The sequence below is a fragment of the Gadus chalcogrammus genome, chromosome 18 (assembly GCF_026213295.1).
Source record: "Gadus chalcogrammus isolate NIFS_2021 chromosome 18, NIFS_Gcha_1.0, whole genome shotgun sequence".
NCBI lineage: Eukaryota > Metazoa > Chordata > Actinopteri > Gadiformes > Gadidae > Gadus > Gadus chalcogrammus.
In genome coordinates, this window is record NC_079429.1 from 15,244,824 (window position 1) to 15,264,823 (window position 20,000).

General features: G+C 49.5%; 1 protein-coding gene and 1 pseudogene across 1 annotated transcript in view; one reads left to right on the plus strand and one right to left on the minus strand.

Moving 5' to 3' along the window:
- The first annotated feature begins 2,129 nt into the window (after nucleotides 1-2,129).
- Nucleotides 2,130-11,231, plus strand: LOC130371506 (delta-1-pyrroline-5-carboxylate synthase-like; annotated as a pseudogene).
- Nucleotides 11,232-16,724: 5,493 nt separating this feature from the next.
- The window catches only part of LOC130371857 (beta-crystallin A3-like), a 4,328-nt gene continuing 1,052 nt past the window's right edge, over nucleotides 16,725-20,000 (minus strand). The window contains exons 2-5 of the mRNA XM_056577717.1: nucleotides 19,992-20,000; nucleotides 19,155-19,426; nucleotides 17,434-17,692; nucleotides 16,725-17,000 (exon numbers count right to left, since the gene is read on the minus strand). The exon at nucleotides 19,992-20,000 is cut by the window's right edge and continues 261 nt beyond it. Coding sequence (XP_056433692.1) covers nucleotides 16,725-17,000; nucleotides 17,434-17,692; nucleotides 19,155-19,426; nucleotides 19,992-20,000 — 816 coding nt within the window. The remainder of the gene's footprint in view (nucleotides 17,001-17,433; nucleotides 17,693-19,154; nucleotides 19,427-19,991) is intronic.

Genomic DNA, 20,000 nt, shown 5'->3' on the forward strand with positions numbered 1-20,000 from the left:
ACATACATACATACATACATACATACATACATACATACATACATACATCATGTACGTCTCTCTCTGATTATGTCTGTCCCACTATCTTTCCTGTGTCTCTAAATTTTTCCTCAAAGGGTTTATTTGCAGGACAGACAAAATGTGTGGCTCAACAATTTTAGCATTGCAATACATTCATTGGTTAATAACTACCTCTCCCCCCTCCCCCTCTCCCCCCTCTCCCCCTCTCCAGGGTCTGCGTGTGGTGCAGAGGGGGTGCGACCATGCTGTTGCAGAGGCTGTCTCTGTGCCCCCGGCTGCGGCTGGTCTCTGGGTCTCTGACTCGGGGCCACCAGGAGGTCTCCCCACCACAGACACAAGGCAAGCTCCCAGGCTCACCGGCCCACCAGCTGATAGCGTGCTGAAGCACGTCGCTCGCTCAGTGCTAACGCATTAAGTGAAGATCAGTTCAAATGTTTAAAGTCCCGGTTGTAGTTTTAAGTGCAGTCCTAGTGTCATTGTTCTAGTGATTGATCCAGTGGCCTATATGTTCTGTTATGAGGGTAAGGGCAGAGGTCAGACACTCGTGTTTTGCCATAGTAGCGCTCTCTCTCTCCCCTCTCTCTCTTCTTTACTCCCTCTCCCTTTCTCTCTCTGTCCTCCCCTCTCTCCCTCCTCTCTTCTCTCTCCCTTACATTCTCCCTTACTCACTTGCCCTCCTCTCTCCATCCAATTTTTCTCACCCTGTATGTCGCACTGTGTCTGTCGGTTTGTCCATCTGTCTTTCATTCTTTCTTTCTGGTGTTGCTGCTCTCTCTCTCTCTCTCCCCCCCCCCTCTCTCTCCCCCTCACTCTCTCCCCCTCTCTCTCTCTCCCCCTCTGTCTCTCGCTCCAGTGCTCCAGAGAAGAAGTGTGTAGTCAGCGTGGTCATTCTGTGTAACCTGCTGATGTGGCAGTCTGCCGTCTGCACACGGTTGCCCCGGGTAACGCTGGGTCAGGGGGGGTGGGGGTATTATCGTCATCAGATGCGTTGAGTGCAGACAGCCAGTATCTGTGTGCATTAGGACACTTCTTCAATAAAGGGCTGGAGATAGTGTGTGACTTGACGGTCATATAACTTTGTAGTATTTGTTTGGATTGAATTCAGACCTATATAAATGTAATCAGTTCTCACTGTAACAAATACTACATTTCTTTAGCATGTCATTTGTTAACTATTAATAAATAAATACAATTTGCATAACAGGTTGAAATATTCAAGATTTCGTACAAATCTACATTTGATTCAATGGTACAAAAAGTGATCCATAACCTATAACCGAGTCCGACAACGTTCTTGAATTACAATTCGGTGGTGATTTCTAAAAAAACTAAATAATAATCTTTTCATGGTTATTCTTTTTTATCTAGGCTGGAGAAATTGAGAAAAATCAAGCAATTCCTGATTTCTACTTTATTAGTTTCTTTAACAACAAATAAACTGAAACCTGAGCCGAAACAATGAACAGGCTACGTCTGGGTCTGACCCGGTGAGCTTCTGTCTGCGCAGGGCCGCTCCGGGCCGTCCACGGCGGGCCCTTCGCCCACCGCGGGGAGCTGCGGCAGGCCAAGAGGATCGTGGTGAAGCTGGGCAGCGCGGTGGTAACCCGGGGCGACGAGTGCGGCCTGGCCCTGGGCAGACTGGCCTCCATCGTGGAGCAGGTGAGGCCTCGCGACCTCTGCCTGACCTTTTACATCACCTAAGTTCTCTTAAGTTGTTGGGTAGTGACTACTATATGGATTAAATGTTAAATATTTTGGTGTTGTCATTAAGCAATGCACAGAATACTTCTGCTTAAAGTTTTTTCAAATGTCACTACACAAACCTCGAAAGTCCAATCATTTACTTGAATGTTTATGAAAAATGTATAGTGAAGTACCTCATGCACTCCTGCTCCATAGTAGCGTTAGAGCGCGGCTAACACAGTGTTGCGTTTGCAGCGTGACCCATTTATAAACATGGCTCGCTCGGCAAGAACCAAACAGATACCGAAGTCTAGTCGTTCTGTCCTCTCTCCCCCCAAAACCGGCGATTTTCGTTCTGTATGAAACGAAACGGAGGTTCTGTGCATCGGCAAGAGTTGCGACCCAACGGGCCTTCTGTCCCCCAGGTGGCCATGCTGCAGAACCAGGGCCGGGAGATGATGATCGTGACCAGCGGGGCGGTGGCCTTCGGCAAGCAGCGACTCCGCCACGAGATCCTGCTCTCCCAGAGCGTCCGGCAGGCGCTGCACTCCGGACAGAACCAGCTCAAGGACATGGTAGGGCCGGTCTGGTCTGGCGGGCATCAGGGCTCAACTGAAGAGGACTCACCTTGCCGTTACATGGGCCTTCGGGTCACGTTTATGTGATTCATGCGAAGGGTAGCACGCGCCATTGATTGACTAGGAAGCAATTCCCAGCCGAATGTAGTAGTTCGGAACTATTTGTATTCCTTTTAGAAAACAAAAACATTTTTGATGAAGCAATTTATATCGAAATCAACCAGAAATGTTAGATAATGTTGCATGTCATGTTTCCTTTTACTGACATTTACATTACATTTACATTCAGGGCTTTTAGCAGCCGCTTTGATCCAAAGCGACAGTGGAATCAACCGTGCAAGGCAACAGCCAACTCATTGGGATCATTTAGGGTGAGGTGTCTTGCTCAGGGATACCTCAACACTCGCTAGGAGGATAGCCGCTAGCCGGAGATCGAACTAGCAGCCTGCTGTACCTCCTAGGCTCAGCCGGCTAAGCGTAATAGCTACGTCCACACAATAGAGACAGACATGACCGGCTTTCTGATCGAGTCTCTGAGCCGGGGGGCTGGCCTAATAACTCTGACGTGGTCTCTGATTGGTCGATGTGTTGCAGTCGATGCCGCTGTTGGAGGCGCGTGCGTGCGCGGCGGCGGGCCAGAGTGGACTGATGGCGCTCTATGAGGCCATGTTCACACAGTACAGCACCTGCACAGCACAGGTAACCCACGCTCACAGCCTCAGTGTGTACAGCAGGGGTCCTAAGAGTCTCGTTCATGCATATAGAGCCAGCTGCTACACTACATATGTGTTATTGTATGTTGGTCTGCGAGTAACAACGTTTCGTTTAGTTGTACCAAACTAAAAAAATAAATAGTGAATCTATCTGATATAAATCTAAAGTTAAAGTCCTTGTTTGTTTGGTAAAGATTGTGGATTGGATGAAAAACCATAAATTTGCAAATACAACTACCTACAGCCAACGATAAGCACCAACAAAATATGAAGAGGTAATTGTATTTATAAAAAACAGACATGTCTGTAGAAGTAAAACAGATTTAAGTGTACGTGTTAAAGGCTGTTGTGCTTTTATGATGTGTAAACTCTATATTGAAGATGTTTTTATTGTGCTTTGCTACATTCACAAACAAATGAGTATTTCCTCTTCCTAACCCCCCCCCCCCCCCCCCCCCCGCCCAGATCCTGGTGACCAACCTGGATTTCCACGACGACCAGAAACGGCGGAACCTGAACAGCACGCTGCAGGAGCTGCTGCGGATGAACATCGTGCCCATCATCAACACCAACGACGCGGTGGTGCCCCCGCCCGAGCCAACAGCGACCTCCAGGGGGTAAATGTGGGTACTGTCGCCATGGGGTGGAGGGACCGGCCGGGAGGAGGAGGAGGAGGAGGAGGAGGAGGAGGAGGAGGAGGAGGAGGAGGTGGTGGTGGCCGGGGGAGGAGGTTGTGGTGGTGGCCGGGGGAGGAGGTTGTGGTGGCGGTGTTGGTGGTGGTGGTGTAGGAGGGGTGGAGGAGGAGGTACTGGTGTTGGTGGAGGAGGTGATGGAGGTTTTTTCAAGGAGAAGGGGAAGGACGTGGAGAAGGAGGTGATGTGGTGGTGGTGGTGGTGGTGGTTGGTGGTGGTGGTGGTGGTGGTGGTGGTGGTGGTGGTGGTGGGGTGGTGGTGGTGGTGTTGGTGGTGGTGGTGGTGGGTGGTGGTGGTGGTGGGTGGTGGTGGTGGTGGTGGTGGTGGTGGTGGTGGTGGTGGTGGGGTGGTGGTGGGGTGGTGGTGGTGGTGGTGGGGTGGTGGTGGTGGTGGTGGTGGGGTGGTACGTTTTGAGGTCGGGATGGTGTAGTCGTAGTCTCCGTTTGTCATGCGTGATTAAAGATCCGAGTGTTGACCGTGCGGAACGGCAGGGTGCAGAATAACATTAGAGTCGGAGAGTGAGCTTAATCTCCAAGACCCCCCGCCCCCCCCCCCCCCCTCCCGCTGTGTCCCTCACTCCTCCCTCCTCTCCCCTCACCCCTCACCCCTCACCCTGTCTGCCAGGTGATCAGCATCAAGGATAATGACAGCCTGGCCGCACGACTCGCGGTGGAGATGAGGGCAGACCTGCTCATCGCTCTGTCCGACGTGGAGGGTACGTAGGTCAGCCCCCCCTCAGACCCATCTCCTCTCCTCTCCTCCCCTTCTCTCTTCCCTCCTCCTCTCCTCTCCTTCTGTCCCCTCCTGTCCCCCTCCTCTCACCTCATCTCATCTCATCTCTCTCCCTCTCCCCTAAACTCTTCTCCTTTTCCCCTCCCCTCCTCTCCTTATCTCACCTCTCCTCTTCTCCTCTCCCCTCTTCTCTTCTCCTCTCCTCCCCCTCTCTCCTTTCACCCCCTCTCCTCTCCTCTCCTCCCTCCTCTCCCCTCCCCTCCTCTCCTCTCCTTCCCCTCTCCTCTCCTCTCCCCCTCTCTCCTTTCGCCCCTCTCCTCTCCTCTCCTCTCTCCTCTCTCCTCCCCTCTCCTCTCCTCTCCTCTCTCCTCCCCTCTCCTCTCCTCTCTTCTCTCCTCTCTCCTCCCCTCTCCTCTCCTCTCCTCTCTCCTCCCCTCTCCTCTCCTCTCTCCTCTCCTCTCTCCTCTCCTCTCTCCTCCCCTCCCTCCCCTCCCTCCCCTCCCTCCCCCCTCCTCTGTTTCGGTTGGGTATCAACACCATCTGTCCATTGGGGGAAAACACTCAGGGGTGGTGTGGACTAGATAAACAGATACCGGCTGTCTTCATCTGCTGAGTTGGCTGCCGATGGGTCAATATAAGGAAGGCTGGGGGGGAAGCTGCCGCACGGATGGTGATAGAAGAACACTTACTGGGCTGACTTTAAACAAACAAGGAGAGAGCTATGTGTGGTGGTCAGCCAATCAATGAAGGCATACTTTCCATAGAGCATTTCATGTCGACAGGAGTAGCATTTGTGTACAATACAACCATCCATTTACAAATACATTAACAATATACTTGTTACGAGGTTAAACTTCCAGAGGTCAGGTTCTCGGTTCCATCACCCCAGGCGTCCTTGAGCAAGAAGCCCTAACACCTACCTGATCCTTAATGACTATAATGACTTAATGACTGTATCTGGATTCCCCCGAAGTCGATGTGGAACTTTGACCAACAGTCAAACCTCAGAAACAGACAGGGATATGTCTCAACAATGCCCATCACTAGTGGGTTCACACAATGGAGTCCCTCAAGAGTTCTTAAGCCCTGTGTTGATGGCCCAGGTTTGTACGACAGCCCCCCCGGGACCGACGACGCAAAGCTGATCGATATCTTCTACCCCGGTGATCAGCAGTCCATCACCTACGGAACCAAGTCCAGGGTGGGGATCGGAGGCATGGAGGCCAAGGTACAGCCACTAAACCCACAGGTTACCCACACTATCCAGGGTTAATGTAATCTACCTCGACTCTTAACCAAACTCAGCTAAACTCCCCTTAACTTGACTATAAATGTTGCATAAGAACAAATTATTTTCTACAATATGGTACTTTATCATATTCGCCTACTGGTAGCCAGAATACATTGCTTTGACCTTTACCTATCCCATTTCCCTAGACTTTAGTATAAATTGCTTGACGTTCATGATGTCTGTGTAGTTGAAATCTTAAGATTGGCCGTTTTCTTAAGATTTCAACTACACAGACATCATGAACGCCAAGCAATTTATACTAAAGTTAGTATGATGCAAATTGCTTGCACATTGCCTGGCTTTTTACCTAAACACAACCCTCTCTGACCTGATACCTAAACATAACCCTCTCTGACCTGATACCTAAACACAACCCTCTCTGACCTGATACCTAAACATAACCCTCTCTGACCTGATACCTAAACATAACCCTCTCTGACCTGATACCTAAACACAACCCTCTCTGACCTGATACCTAAACACAACCCTCTCTGACCTGATACCTAAACATAACCCTCTCTAGCCTGATACCTAAACATAACCTTATGACCTGATACCTAAACATAACCCTCTCTAGCCTGATACCTAAACATAACCCTCTCTAGCCTGATACCTAAACATAACCTTATGACCTGATACCTTAACCTATCCTTCCGACCTGATACCTTCACATCTTATCTCCAACATGCTCCACCCTGACCTGGTGTGTGGCAGGTGAAAGCGGCCCTCTGGGCGCTGCAGGGCGGCACCTCGGTGGTCATCGCCAACGGGACGCTCCCCAAGGTGACGGGGCACGTCATCACCGACATCGTCGAGGGGAAGAAGGTGGGCACCTTCTTCTCCGAGGTCAAACCCGCCGGTGAGTCACCCTTCTCAGCCAGTATCGACCGGTCTGTATCTACCTGTGACTATCTTAACACAATCCATGTGTGTGTGTGTGTGCGTGTGTGTGTGTGTGTGTGTGTGTGTGTGTGTGTGTGTGTGTGTGTGTCCTCCCGCCCTCAGGCCCCACGGTGGAGCAGCAGACAGAGGGGGCCCGCAACGCTGGACGCACCCTGGCCTCCCTCCAACCGCACCAGGTAACCACGACGACGCTATGCTCACACCATGTGACGCGTGATGACTACAAATGTACCGTATGTATAGAAATATATTATTTGGATGTATATAAAGGTGAACTGGAAGCATGGAAATGTCGTAGTGTGTGTAGTCAGATTCTCTCCACCATGAGCTCTGCTGTGTGGGGAAACGCTGACCTCTGCTGGTGAGACCCACTAACTGCGTGTTGTTTCCAGAGGAGTGAGATCATCTGCAAACTGGCTGATCTGCTCATGGAGAGGAGAGAGGAGATCATGGCAGCCAACAAGATGGACATGGACCTGGCCGTCAGCATAGGTAACGGGGCGGGGGGGGGGGGGGATGGATCCGGACGCTGTCATTAAGAAGCCATTTGAAACAGTCCCTCTTATAAGGGTAATTTGGACCCCGCTGGATTTATTCATCGTCTGAGCTCCTCTTTGTACAATAGTAGATTTATACCTTTTTATCATGAAACATTTTCTTTGAATTAATTTCATCGAAACAAACAACGTTAGCCGACGATTCCCTCCTGTCATCATCATCCCATTAAAAGACCTAAAGGAACACGACCGCTAAAGCCCCCCCCCCCTCCCCCAGGCCAGCTGTCCCCCGCCATGCTGGAGCGCCTCGCCCTCTCCCCGGCCAAGCTGGGCAGCCTGGCCCTGGGCCTGCGGCAGATCGCCGTGGCGGCCCGGGACAGCGTGGGCCGCGTGCTGAGGCGGACCCGGCTGGCCTCGGGCTTGGAGCTGGAGCAGGTCTCCGTGCCCATCGGGGTGCTGCTCGTCATCTTCGAGGCCCGGCCCGACTGCCTCCCCCAGGTAGGCCCCCCCCCCCCCCCCCCGGAGGACCCCTGCCCCGCGTAGCGCCCCCGGGGGGGGAGGGGGGTTACTGGAGTGGTTCTTATTCAGGCAATGACCCCTCAATGTTGGGGTACCTTTGGGGCAAGGGAACATTAGGCGCAGTATGAACAAGCAACCCACTCATTGGGATCATTCTCTATTTATATATTTTAAATTTTTCATCAATTTGATGTTGGCTCAAGGCATAGCTCTAGGCGTGCATATGTAAGGGGCAACAAAATGCACTGACCCCAGTATTTAATTGAAGCTTTCGGGTTTGTTCGCGTTGGTTAACCCGGCCCCTTTAATTCCCTTGCAATAAGCGGCGGGCGGGTGTGTCCTATCAATGCTTCATCAGCAGGAGACTATCAGCCAGTCACAGGTCTTGAATGCATCAGCATGTGTTGGCCTCTGCAATGCAAACCAATGTCCAGGGGGAGTTTGGGTTTGGTTCTCCATCCTTTCCATTCTACCCAAATCTAAATGTTGGATTCTTCTGAATTAAATTTGATTAAATTGTATTTGTATAGCCCTTAATCACCATTACAGTCTCAAAGGTCCAAATATTGATGTTTGGCCTGTGATCATTGCCTACAGGTGGGCTCACTGTTCTGTGTGTGGCAGAGTTTTAAGAAAAGCTGTTCTCAACCTCATTCCCCCCCCCTCCCCCCCCCTCCTCTCCGCTCAGGTGTCCGCGCTGGCCATCGCCAGCGGCAACGCCCTGCTGCTGAAGGGCGGGAAGGAGGCGGCCCACTCCAACCGCCTCCTCCACCAGCTCAGCCAGGAGGCGCTGGCGCTGCACGGCGTCGGCGAGGCCGTGCAGCTGGTGAGGACCGCTTCCTGTTGCCCACTTCCTGCGCTTTGAAACTGCGCTGGAAAACATTGTGTTTTGTGTCGTATGTTCGGTTGGGAATGATGATCGGGAGTGATGTACCGGCAAGAATTATAATGGAATGGAATGGAACGGTTTGGGAGAGAGGGAGGGAGGGGAGGGAGGGAGACGGAATGTGGGAAGGATTGAGGTAGGAAGGAAGGAAGAAAGAAAGGAGGGAGGAAAGGGAGAGGAAGGAAGGAGAGTAATAGACCCATGACAACTACACACAGAGAGTGTTAAAGCCAACAAACAAGATTTATTTATCTTTCCACTATGGTTTTGTGTGTATTCATGCATCAATGTGTACGAATGTTTGTTCCTGTGTGTGTGTGTGTGTGTGTGTGTGTGTGTGTGTGTGTGTGTGTGTGTGTGTGTGTGTGTGTGTGTGTGTGTGTGTGTGTGTGTGTGTGTGTGTGTGTGTGTGTGTGTGTGTGTGTGCAGGTGAGCACCAGGGAGGAGGTGGAGGACCTGTGCCGTCTGGACAGGATGGTAGACCTGATCGTCCCGCGGGGCTCGTCCCAGCTGGTGCGGGAGATCCAGCGCGCGGCGCGGGGCATCCCCGTGCTGGGCCACAGCGAGGGGGTCTGCCACGTGTACGTGGACGCAGAGGCCAGCCCCGAGAAGGTCCTCAAGATCGGTCAGCCACACACACACACACACACACACACACACACACACACACACACACACACACACACACACACACACACACACACACACACACACACACACACACACATAGCTTCCCATCCCACAGCCCATGATGAGATGACCTCTGACCTCTGAGAGCAGTGTGCTATGAATGATGGTCTCTCAGTGGTTGAGTGACATGTCCGTTCAGTCAGGGACTCCAAGTGTGATTACCCGGCGGCCTGCAACGCCATGGAGACGCTGCTGATCCACCGAGACATCCTGCGCACGCCGCTCTTCGACCAGATCATAGACATGCTGCGGACCGAGCAGGTAAGGCTAACGCTGAGCTGCTCACACACACACACACACACACACACACACACACACACACACACACACACACACACACACACACACACACACACACACACACACACACACACACACGCAAAGTGTGTCTCTTAGATAAAACTGTCGACCAAGAAAAGCAATGTCCAAGATAGCTGATACTCAGCCACACACTGCTTCACGTTCAAAAGCAAATATTGTTCCTTAGCTAACACAGATTTACACACCTGGCTTCACACTTCGCACACAAAAACACACACACGCCTTGACTTGGCTCACACTTCAATTTGGCAATATTTAACTGCAATCGCAAAACGTCGTCTGGGGCTTACTATCTGCCATCAAATCACGGTCTGTATTCAGGGCCCAATAAAGCCTCCAATACAATGATGCATCGACTGAACGTGTGTGTTGTCTGGGCTCTGTGCGTGTGTGTGTGTGTGTGTGTGTGTGTGTGTGTGTGTGTGTGTGTGTGTGTGTGTGTGTGTGTGTGTGTGTGTGTGTGTGTGTGTGTGTGTGTGTGCGTGTGTGTGTGTGCATGTGCGTGTGTGTGCGTGTGTGTGTGTGTTTGTGTGTGTTTGTGTGTGTGTGGGGTTGTGTGCGCGTGTGTGTGTGTGTGTGTGCATGTGTGTGTGTGTGTGTGTGTTTAGGTGAAGATCCACGCGGGGCCGAGCTTCGCGTCCTACCTGACCTTCGGGCCCTCGGAGGCCCCGTCGCTGCGCTCCGAGTACGGGGCCCTGGAGTGCAGCCTGGAGGTGGTGGACAGCCTGCAGGAGGCCGTGCAGCACATCCAGAAGTACGGCAGCTCCCACACCGACGCCATCGTCACCGAGAACGGTAGGGCCGCACAAACCCGTTCTGGCCGGTTTCTGACGGGATGGCATCGAGAAAGGGAAACATGGAAACGGAAGATTGGAAAATTACTTTTAATACTCTTATGCCTGCACTGTTTGTGAAAGGGTCAGTTTCGTCAATTGGTCTCCAGTCTGGTTAACTCTGGGGGGAGGCTGCCCTCTAGTGATCAAACACTGTACCCACTGCTGTAATCACAGACAATGTGTTCAACTTTGTTATTCATGATACTAAACGATTTGTGTTTTTGTTTTTTTTAACCGTATTACTTCAGTTTCCTCTTCAGTATACTGATTGACCGTTTGTTGTGTCATACTGATTCCCGATTGGTTGAATTTCAGAGGAAACAGCGGAGAAGTTCCTTCAGCAGTTGGACAGCGCCTGTGTGTTCTGGAACGCCAGCACGCGATTCGCTGACGGCTACCGCTTCGGACTGGGTACCTTCTTCTCAGCTATATATTTACTATAAGTCACTGTAAATTACATTACAATATTTTTTATCTTAATTACCTAAGGCAGTCACATACATTACATTAGTTTCATTACAATACATTACTATAGATAAGTAATGTAATCACTTGACCAGTTTTAGTTACATAACACTAGTTACTTTAGTTACAATACCATTGCGTAGTTACATAACCATAATTGAATTACGTTACCATGGAGTTAATGTGTCCCCCCCCCCCCTCCTCCAGGGGCCGAGGTGGGGATCAGCACGGCCCGTATCCACGCGCGGGGCCCCGTGGGTCTGGAGGGCCTGCTGACCACCAAGTGGGTGCTGCGGGGGGGGGGGCACACGGCCGCAGACTTCTCAGAGAGCGGCTCCCTGACCTACCTCCATGAGACCCTCCCCCTGACCCCGCCCCCTGCCGGCCAGAGGGACGCCAACTAGGGCTGCCGACCGGACCGCACACACACACACACACACACACACGCACACGCACACGGACACACGCACACACGCACAGACGCGCACACGCGCACGCGCGCACACATGCACACACACACACACACACACACACATACACGCAGGGGCGCCGCTAGGGATTTTGGGCCCCATGAAAATAATCTTTACAGGGCCTTCTGTATTATAATTTCATCATCATTAGGGGCCTCTCTGGGCCCCCCTCCATCATGGGCCCCTAGAATCCGTCTCCTTTACCCCCCCTTTTCGGCGCCCCCGCACACACGCCCGCACGCACGCACGCACGCACGCACGCACGCACGCACGCACGCACGCACGCACGCACGCACGCACGCACGCACGCACGCACGCACGCACGCACGCACGCACGCACACGCACACACAGGCACTCATATATCCACGGCCACACTCAGGCTCTGCTTACACAAGAGAACAGTGATGGATTCTTTGACCATTTTGAATCTACAATGTGCCTTGACCTCGTCTGTTTTCACGAAAGGCACAACGCGCTCACCGCCGTCGCCTGCTAGCCTGTTTACAGTCCACAGGGGTTTAGAGATCCCTCATGCGCTCACTCACACACACACAGGTTCCAGGTTTGAACCACATCCATGGTTTTTCAAAATCTCTGTGAAGGGGTGGAGACGTAGAGACCTTGTTCTGTAAAAGTTGACGTTGCTTTGGATTATGGCCAACGATAGAAATGAAGGAGCTAGGAATTTCAGAATCGTAGAATGAGAAACGGCGAAGGCTGTGAAGCAAAGGTTTCGGATACATTTGGATGATACCCGTACATTGGTTGACGATATTGGTAGACATTGGTGACTGGACAGCTGGAATGAAGCGGTTATCTGCATCTCTCGTGCGACCGCTCCGGCCCGTGTGGACAGAGTTAACATCTCTTTGCACCCTGGTCGCACAACCGTTTTCAAATCTCCCATCTCATCTCATTTTCGTCCGCTTATCCGGGGTCGGGTCGCGGGGGGAGCAGCTCAAGCAGGGGGCCCCAGACTTCCCTTTCCCGGGCCACATTCACCAGCTCTGACGGGGGGATCCCGAGGCGTTCCCAGGCCAGTGTTGAGATATAATCTCTCCACCTAGTCCTGGGTCTTCCCGAGGTCTCCTCCCCACTGGACGTGCCTGAAACACCTCCCAAGGAAGGCGCCCAGTGGGCATCCTTACCAGATGCCCGAACCACCTCAGCTGACTCCTTTCCAAGTAAAGGAGCAGCGGCTCTAATCCAAGTTCCTCACGGATGGCTGAGCTTCTCACCCTATCCCTAAGGGAGACGCCAGCCACCCTTCTGAGAAAACTCATCTCGGCCGCTTGTACCCGCGATCTCGTCCTTTCCCCGCACACGTTATGATAATAATATAAAATAAGGCCCATTCACATCAACAAACGCACCCGTCCGTTTTCAAATCGTGATTTGAAAATAGATTCAAACCGTTCATGTATACAGGGCCTCATCCATGCACACAGACGAGACTCAGGAACACACACACACACACACACACACACGCACAGGTATGCACATCAGTGTGAAGTTTAGAAGTGCAAGCACCAAAGACCTACTCCTGTAGCACAACTTGACCCCCCCCTCTCTCCCTTCACAAACACACACACACACACACACTCCTATTTATGGAGTTAGAGTGCACAAAGATCTAATTCTACCTCAGCATCATTTGGTGGTGAACCCTGTCTAATACTGGGCTATGTTCCAGTGCAGTGCTCAGTCTCTCTCGAAGTACTCGGACCTGGAGGTAACAGTTGGATTAGATGGATACTTTATTATTGCTCGGAGAGAAATTACTTAAAAAAACTGCTTCAGCTGAATAGTCTAACAGTATTTTACAGTACTTTATAATGTGTTTGGTGTTGGATTTCCAATGGGGCTTTGAGCGTGATATAATTCTACCCCAGAAAAGCTTTTAGTCATCAGTGTTAATAACGGACATGTTTTACCATAACGAGTGGGGCAAGAGGGGAAATGTAGTTTATATGAGCATTGTTATTGATTCCACTCAGATATCTTTGTTCTACCTCTGTATTCATACTACCCCCATAGCAGACTCATTATGTTTGGTGTATTGTTTTGCTGTGGTTGTGTGTTAGAATGTGGGTCCTACTGTACTTTGGATTGCCAGCTCCTTGGCCGACGAAGTTATGGTCAATACTTGAAGATAATTTTGTATTTATGCTGAATTTCTGTGTATTCCTCAATGTTCATAGGAATGAGTCACTGGTTAGTAGTTGAATTCATATTATAAAGGCCAGAAATCTGTTAGAGATGCCAGCTATGTCGGCTTATACCTAATCATTCATCACCACTACATGCCCTTTCTCTTGAAGGGTTGTTCTGCTTGTCTGAACGGCTGAGCGTGTGAAACGCCTGCAACACAACAGAAGTGTAATTGACGCTCGGCTCCGCGCTTTAACCTTGAAGGGCAGGACTTAGCCGTCTTGACATCAAGCGGCGCTCGCCTGCAGCCTGCGAGCTACCGTCTGACGCCGCCTCACTAAGGCGGCGGCCCGGGTATTAATTTATCCGCCTCTTATGTAAAAATAAAAAAAGTTTTGTTGAAAAAGAATATTTGGATTCTCTTTTCTTTGGCGCCGGCTTTGATTGTTGCAGATGAAATGTCGGAGATTCCTTTGCTTTTCTTGTCCCATATGTTTCGTCTCTTGTCCTGGCTATGGTCTTTTTTTTCTTCTTCTTCTTTTTCCCCCACAAAGAACACAAATTAATGGGAGAGAAGTGGTGTGGATCTGAAAAAACATCTGTCTGGAAGAAGGGCTCTTTTTAAAGTTGCCCATGGGGGGATTTTCCGCGCTGCAAGTGGGGCGAGGGAAGAGCAAAGACAATACTACCGAGGTTTAATTACCCAGCCATCAGGAACGAAGCGAGGGAAGAGACAAGAGAACTGAGACGGAAGAACGGAACCACAGGCGCAATGTGCTTTCTGGCTGTTCTCTCTCCTCCATCCTCCCCTTCACCCCCCCCCCCCCTCTCTCTCTCTCTCTCTCTCTCTCTCTCTCTCCTCTCTCTCTCTCTCTCTCTCTCTCTCTCCTCTCTCTCTCTCTCTCTCTCTCTCTTTGTCTTTTTCTCTCATCTAAAGAATTCATTCTCTAAAACGCACTTCTTACCCTTCCATCACTCGCTATCACTGCGTCTTAAGGAGCCCCTGAAAGAGGCAGAGGAGCCATTGAACGCATTGTCTAATCTGCGGCAGAAGGTATAGCCGTAGATCAGGGGATGCCTCTCGTCTTTGTAATGCAGCATAAGATAAATTTGCGCTGCGTTGTCTTTGAAGCGCTCTGCTGTCAGCGGAGGTACGAATAAGAGGATGTTTTTGTTCATTAGGAACCGATTAGTCATATTTTAAAAAGATTCTGAAGTTGTTTAAGAAAAGGATGAACAGATGTTAAGGAATTACTTTTCTAGCCATAATGTAAAAGAAGATGGTACTGTAAATCAGACGATAGTTCATGAGATGATAAGGCCTTCAACGCCTTCCTCCACTTTATATTTCACCGGGCAACACGCAGAGATCGATCGGAGAGCGCTGCTTTTTTACTTTTGTCCTGGAAACGTGTAAAACAATTTTTCTCTTTCTCAAGTTGTGTTTGTGGATCCCAAAGCAGTCTTGAAACATAAATGAAAGCTCCACACCCCAGAGAGCTGCCTGTGCTACAACATAATACTTAATACATAAACAAGAAAAACAACGCAAATATTAATCATAAGTCTACAGAAACACCACATATAAACACACAGCCATGGCCTTATCAGCAACGTGGTGGCCCTGTGTCTTAAAAACACATTGGGTGTTTCACTCTTTGAGATGTTAGCATTAAACTAAATAAAAAACAAGAAAAACAAAGAAGTTCAACTATAGCGAATTCGGGAAAAAAAAACGAAATAGCTTGACTGTATATACTTGTACTATTTAATTAATACAGACACAGTTTTGCAGATTCTAAGCTAAGGCCTCAACACACTGCACGGCAATAGGCCAGCTCCTCCACATCTGAAATCCACGACTGTGTTAAGCGGGTGTTTGTATGAAGTCCCTGACCTGCTGTAACCTCTCAGATTATCCCCCACTTATGACAAGAGGGCCCGGCTCTTTCTGATCTCCCTCTCTTCTCAGCCCCCCCCCCCCCCCCCCAGCACATCAGATGTCCCATGACGAACCATGTTGATGCATAGCGTCGGCAGGGTTTTGTTTTTCCGCGGGTATCAAACGGCGCGAGGGCAAATCGCTGGACTCTCGCTGCAGAGCCGGCATCTGTCTAATTGGACATTACTCAAGGCCAAAACTCAGAGTTCTTGTTGCTCTTGAACTTAAGAGAGTCTCCAATTCCCTCCCTGCTGGGCTTTAAATTTCTCTGAATCAATAATTAATGGTCACAGTGGTTATTTATTCATCTGTATCTTCGCCAATTACGCAGAGTCTTAATTAACAATTTCAATAATTGATATTTATTTTTGAAAGGGCTCTGTATCCTGGGCTGATGAATTATGGATGAGGAGTGTACTTCTGTGTTCTGAGAGAGAATGAGGGAGAGAGCGGCGCTCCGGGCGTAAACCAGGGCCACTTTGAGTCTTTGGCTGGCGCTGTGATGTGCATCTGATACCACTCCCTTTCATGGACCCCAAGCGTCCACTCGCCGGCATGTGATCTGGTAAAGATTTCCACACGCGTGTCCTCCTCAGATATATGTGTTTTTGTTCTTTAATAAGAAGCTTCAAAGAATTAGCTACTGTTTCCTTGATAATTCCGCTTTGTTGATGTGTGAGCGGGAGTGTGTGCTCAGGGTCGGAGGGCTGCCTGCAGAATTCCTACATTTTGTTGTACGAAAGAGAGAGCGTTTTTTCCGGTGATTGTTCAACGTCCAATCAGTGAACCTCAAGAGTAAGGTGAAACCTTGGATTTGACATCTACCACCCCCACCCCCACCTGTCCCGCCCCCACTCCCCTCGGACCAATCGGAGGGACACAGCATGACCTCAAAAGTTAAAAAGAAGAATTCTCGTTTAAATTGACTTTCATCAAGTTTTATTCAGTTTCTGGAAGGACAGGAGGGACCACAGCTGTTCCCAGACCACCAAAGTGAAGCAAGACTAACATCATTGGTGAATTATCTTTAGCATCGCTTTGGTTCAGCACAGGGGGGAGGGGTCAGAGGTCGGGGGGGAGGGTTCAGCCCTGAAAGCCCTAACATCAGACATACTTTAATCCCCAAATCATCGTGCTAATGTTAAGGTTCAAAGTTTGAGGTTCCAAGGTAGCAAGACCACAATCGAAAAAAATAATGGTGTTGTACCTAGCTAACTAGCTGGCTAGCTTCATTAACTAGTGAGCTTGGCTCAAAAACTAGCAAGATAGCTTCGCTAACTAGCTAGCTAGCTGTGGGAGGGGGGGGGGGTTGGCAAGGGCTACGGTGGACGATTCAGATGGGCTCGGTGAAGCGTCTCAGAGAGCCGAAGGTGGGGCTGGAGCTTCCCCACTCGCTGTACCTCCTGTACTCGCCGGGGCTCAGGAAATACTGGCGGCCCCTGTAGTTGGGGTGCTCGTGGAGCATCCAGTAGCCCTCCATCACATTGAGGGAGGAGATGTCGCGGGTGTGGAAACGCTCCATCAGGTCGGGGCAGTCCTCACTCAGCTCCATGTTCTGACCCATGAAGTCTGAGCGCTCGAACACCTTGATCTTGAAGTTGCCACGGTACTGAAGAAGAGGAGGAATGGTGCTTAGAGAACTGTATGGATTGCATCCCCACGAGCAAATATAGCTCTATTGAACATGCCTCACATTAAAGTATCAACAAAGGGCTACTGCTTTACTCATTGGAAGTACAACTGTACTAAGATACCAGATATTTCATAGTAGTTACTTAGTTCAACCAATAGATGGCAGCAAACCAACAAAAGTAGTCTCATGTGTAGATGCTCTTTAAGTAGTTGCTCTTTTTCTTTTGTCATGAAAGAGATTTTCAAGCAAACACAATTTTTGCAATCCAGTCTTGTGTGCAAATTGGTCAAAAAAACGATTTCTATGTTTTAGAACGTAATTGAAAAGCATTGTATGTCTGTGTGTGTTTGTGTGAAAATAATGAATAACACAATTATACATCAACTCAAACGGTGTGGTTTGGACTCACGGAAGGCACCATGCGACAGGAGCGGATGCAGTCATTGAAGCCGGCCCAGCGCTGGTAGTCGGGGTAGTCGCCCTTGTTCAGCTGGTACTGGTAGCCGTTGTAGTTGGACTTCTCGTAGGCCACCCAGCTGCCGCTCTCCACCTTGATGGAGTTGCAGCGGCTGACGTGGCTGTGCATCTCGGAGCAGTCGATACTGCACTCATAGTGACGGCCCTGGAAGTTCTTGTCCTCGTAAAAGATGATCTGGAGGAAGAGGAAATGGGTGTTTGGTTAGAATCAGTGTTTCGCAACTTTAAAGTTGTACTGATGGTTTGGTGCAACTTTGTACCAGGGCTTCCATTTGTACCGTTGGTACAGGCTCAGGGCCTTCACAAGCCAGACCAGATTTGTTTTCGCCTGCTAGCTATTATGATAGAATTTATCATTGATCATAATTATAAATATTATAGTGATTTTGGTGTTTAAAATGGAAGAATTTTAGGTGTATGCCTATTGCCTACTCATATTTCTGCTATCCTACAGTAGCAAACATGCAATTGCCTTTGAGATCATAAAATCACCACATTAATTGTAGCCTCCGGAGAAGTTCAGAAAATAATACTCCCAAATTAAATGTGTTCGTAAATAGGTGTTCTTGTTGAAATCAGGAGTGTTACACATTATTGAATTTTAAGTATTTCCATAATACCTCTCTGATTTGTACTTATTTTACTGTACATACTAACTGTAGTGTCCTCACTGCAGCTCTGTAGTCTTTGATAGATACATCCTGTATCAAATGCTGGAAAACAGTTCTGCCTTAATAACAATATAATAACAACAACAAACTCTACCTATAGAGTGAACTCTGACTTCATGCTTCCTCTTAACTGATGTAGGCCTGTATATAATTATTAAAATACGACCATCAGCTGCAAATTATCCCTTGGCCCCAACATGCAGACACATCCCATAAAACAAAATCCATCAACATGTTCGGGATGATGGCAGCAGTTCGGCAGGTCGTTACAGTGGATTGAGTCGTTGAAACACAAGCGATAGATAGCAGTAGAGCGACTTACCTTTGCCATGGTGACTGTGTTTGGTTGTTCAGACCAGGACCCGGGCTCTTTATAGACCTCCGTGGGATCAAGGGGCTTTGTGGAGCGTTAGGCTGTGTGGTGTCAGCACTATGGTTTCAATAGCCGGGCCCAGCACCATAGGACTGGTGAGGGCAGCAGGCAGAGGCATTGTCTCGGTCAAATCTCTTGTCTGTCCATTGAAAATGGTGTCCAGTTGCACTTTTACACGGGCTACAATAGTGAGGGACAACTCTACCGCCTATTGCCTGCCTGGCTTTATCAATGTTGGAATTAATGTCAGAAATTAATGAGGATTTGTGATCACAGCAAAGCCAATGAGAGTATGATGTACATGTATCTGACGGTTGTTTCTGTTGGTGTCAAACAAGGCATTTAACACAATACTGAGGTCATTAAGACTATCCTGTATCTTGCTATGGTGAACCGTTTTTTCGAAATGACTACATTGTTGTAAATAGTATATTCACTGTCCAATAAGATCCTGATGCCAATGATCCTGATCAGTGGCTATCAGTACTTTAGCTTCAGTGGAAAAACTCAAGTAACCCTTCGCCTTCGCTGTTAATCACAGAAAAGACAACGCAAACGCTTTTCAGTTTGAAAACAAAAAAGGTTCATCTTTTATTGTGAAACAGTTACACGCTGCTCCTCATCCTCCTGAAGGAGCCGATCATGGGGTTGTGGCAGCCCCAGTCGCTGCAGGCCCTGTACTCGCCGGGGCGCATGAAGTACTGGCGGCCCCTGTAGTTGGGGTGCTCGTAGAAGATCCAGTAGCCCTCCATGATGTGGCAGGAGAAGATGTCGTGGTGGTGGTAGCGGTCGTACACGTTGGGGCAGTCCTCCATGAACTCCATCATCGGGCCCATCATCTCAGGCCTGTTGTACACCCTCATCCTGTAGGAGCCCCTGTACTGCGGGGCCGACGGGGGAGAGAGGGGGTTAGGGTTAATGGAGCAGCAGGAGCCTGTACCGCAGATTAAATCAAATATTTGGTTCAGGGATCATTATGAAAGGAATGCCTTAGTTTTCTTGGCTGCTTGTCAGATAGAGCAAGCACATTTAAGGCACTTCGACCCGCTCACTTGTAGCGTTTGCTAATAGTCATGACGTTTTACAGACTCAATTATATTTTGGTTAACATGGGAAATAGTCGTTAGATGTGAATCTCTCACAGAGCTGTTATCTTCAGAATGTATATTTGCTTTTCCTCTGGGAGCAAGAGGGTTAATGTGACATTAGAGATCAGGAGTGGAGATAGAGAGAGGAGGAGAGGCCTTTAGCGAGTGGAGGACTAAAGGAGGAGGAGGAGGAAGAGGAGGAGGAGTAGGGGACTTGGAGGAAGAGGAGGAGGAGTAGGGGACTTGAAGGAGGAGAAGGAGGACGGGGAGAGGCATCAAACGATGGACACATGTAAGCTTCGGTTTGGGACGTGTGTGTGTGGAGGGAAGGGGGAGGGGTCATTTTGACGGGACTCACGGGGGGATA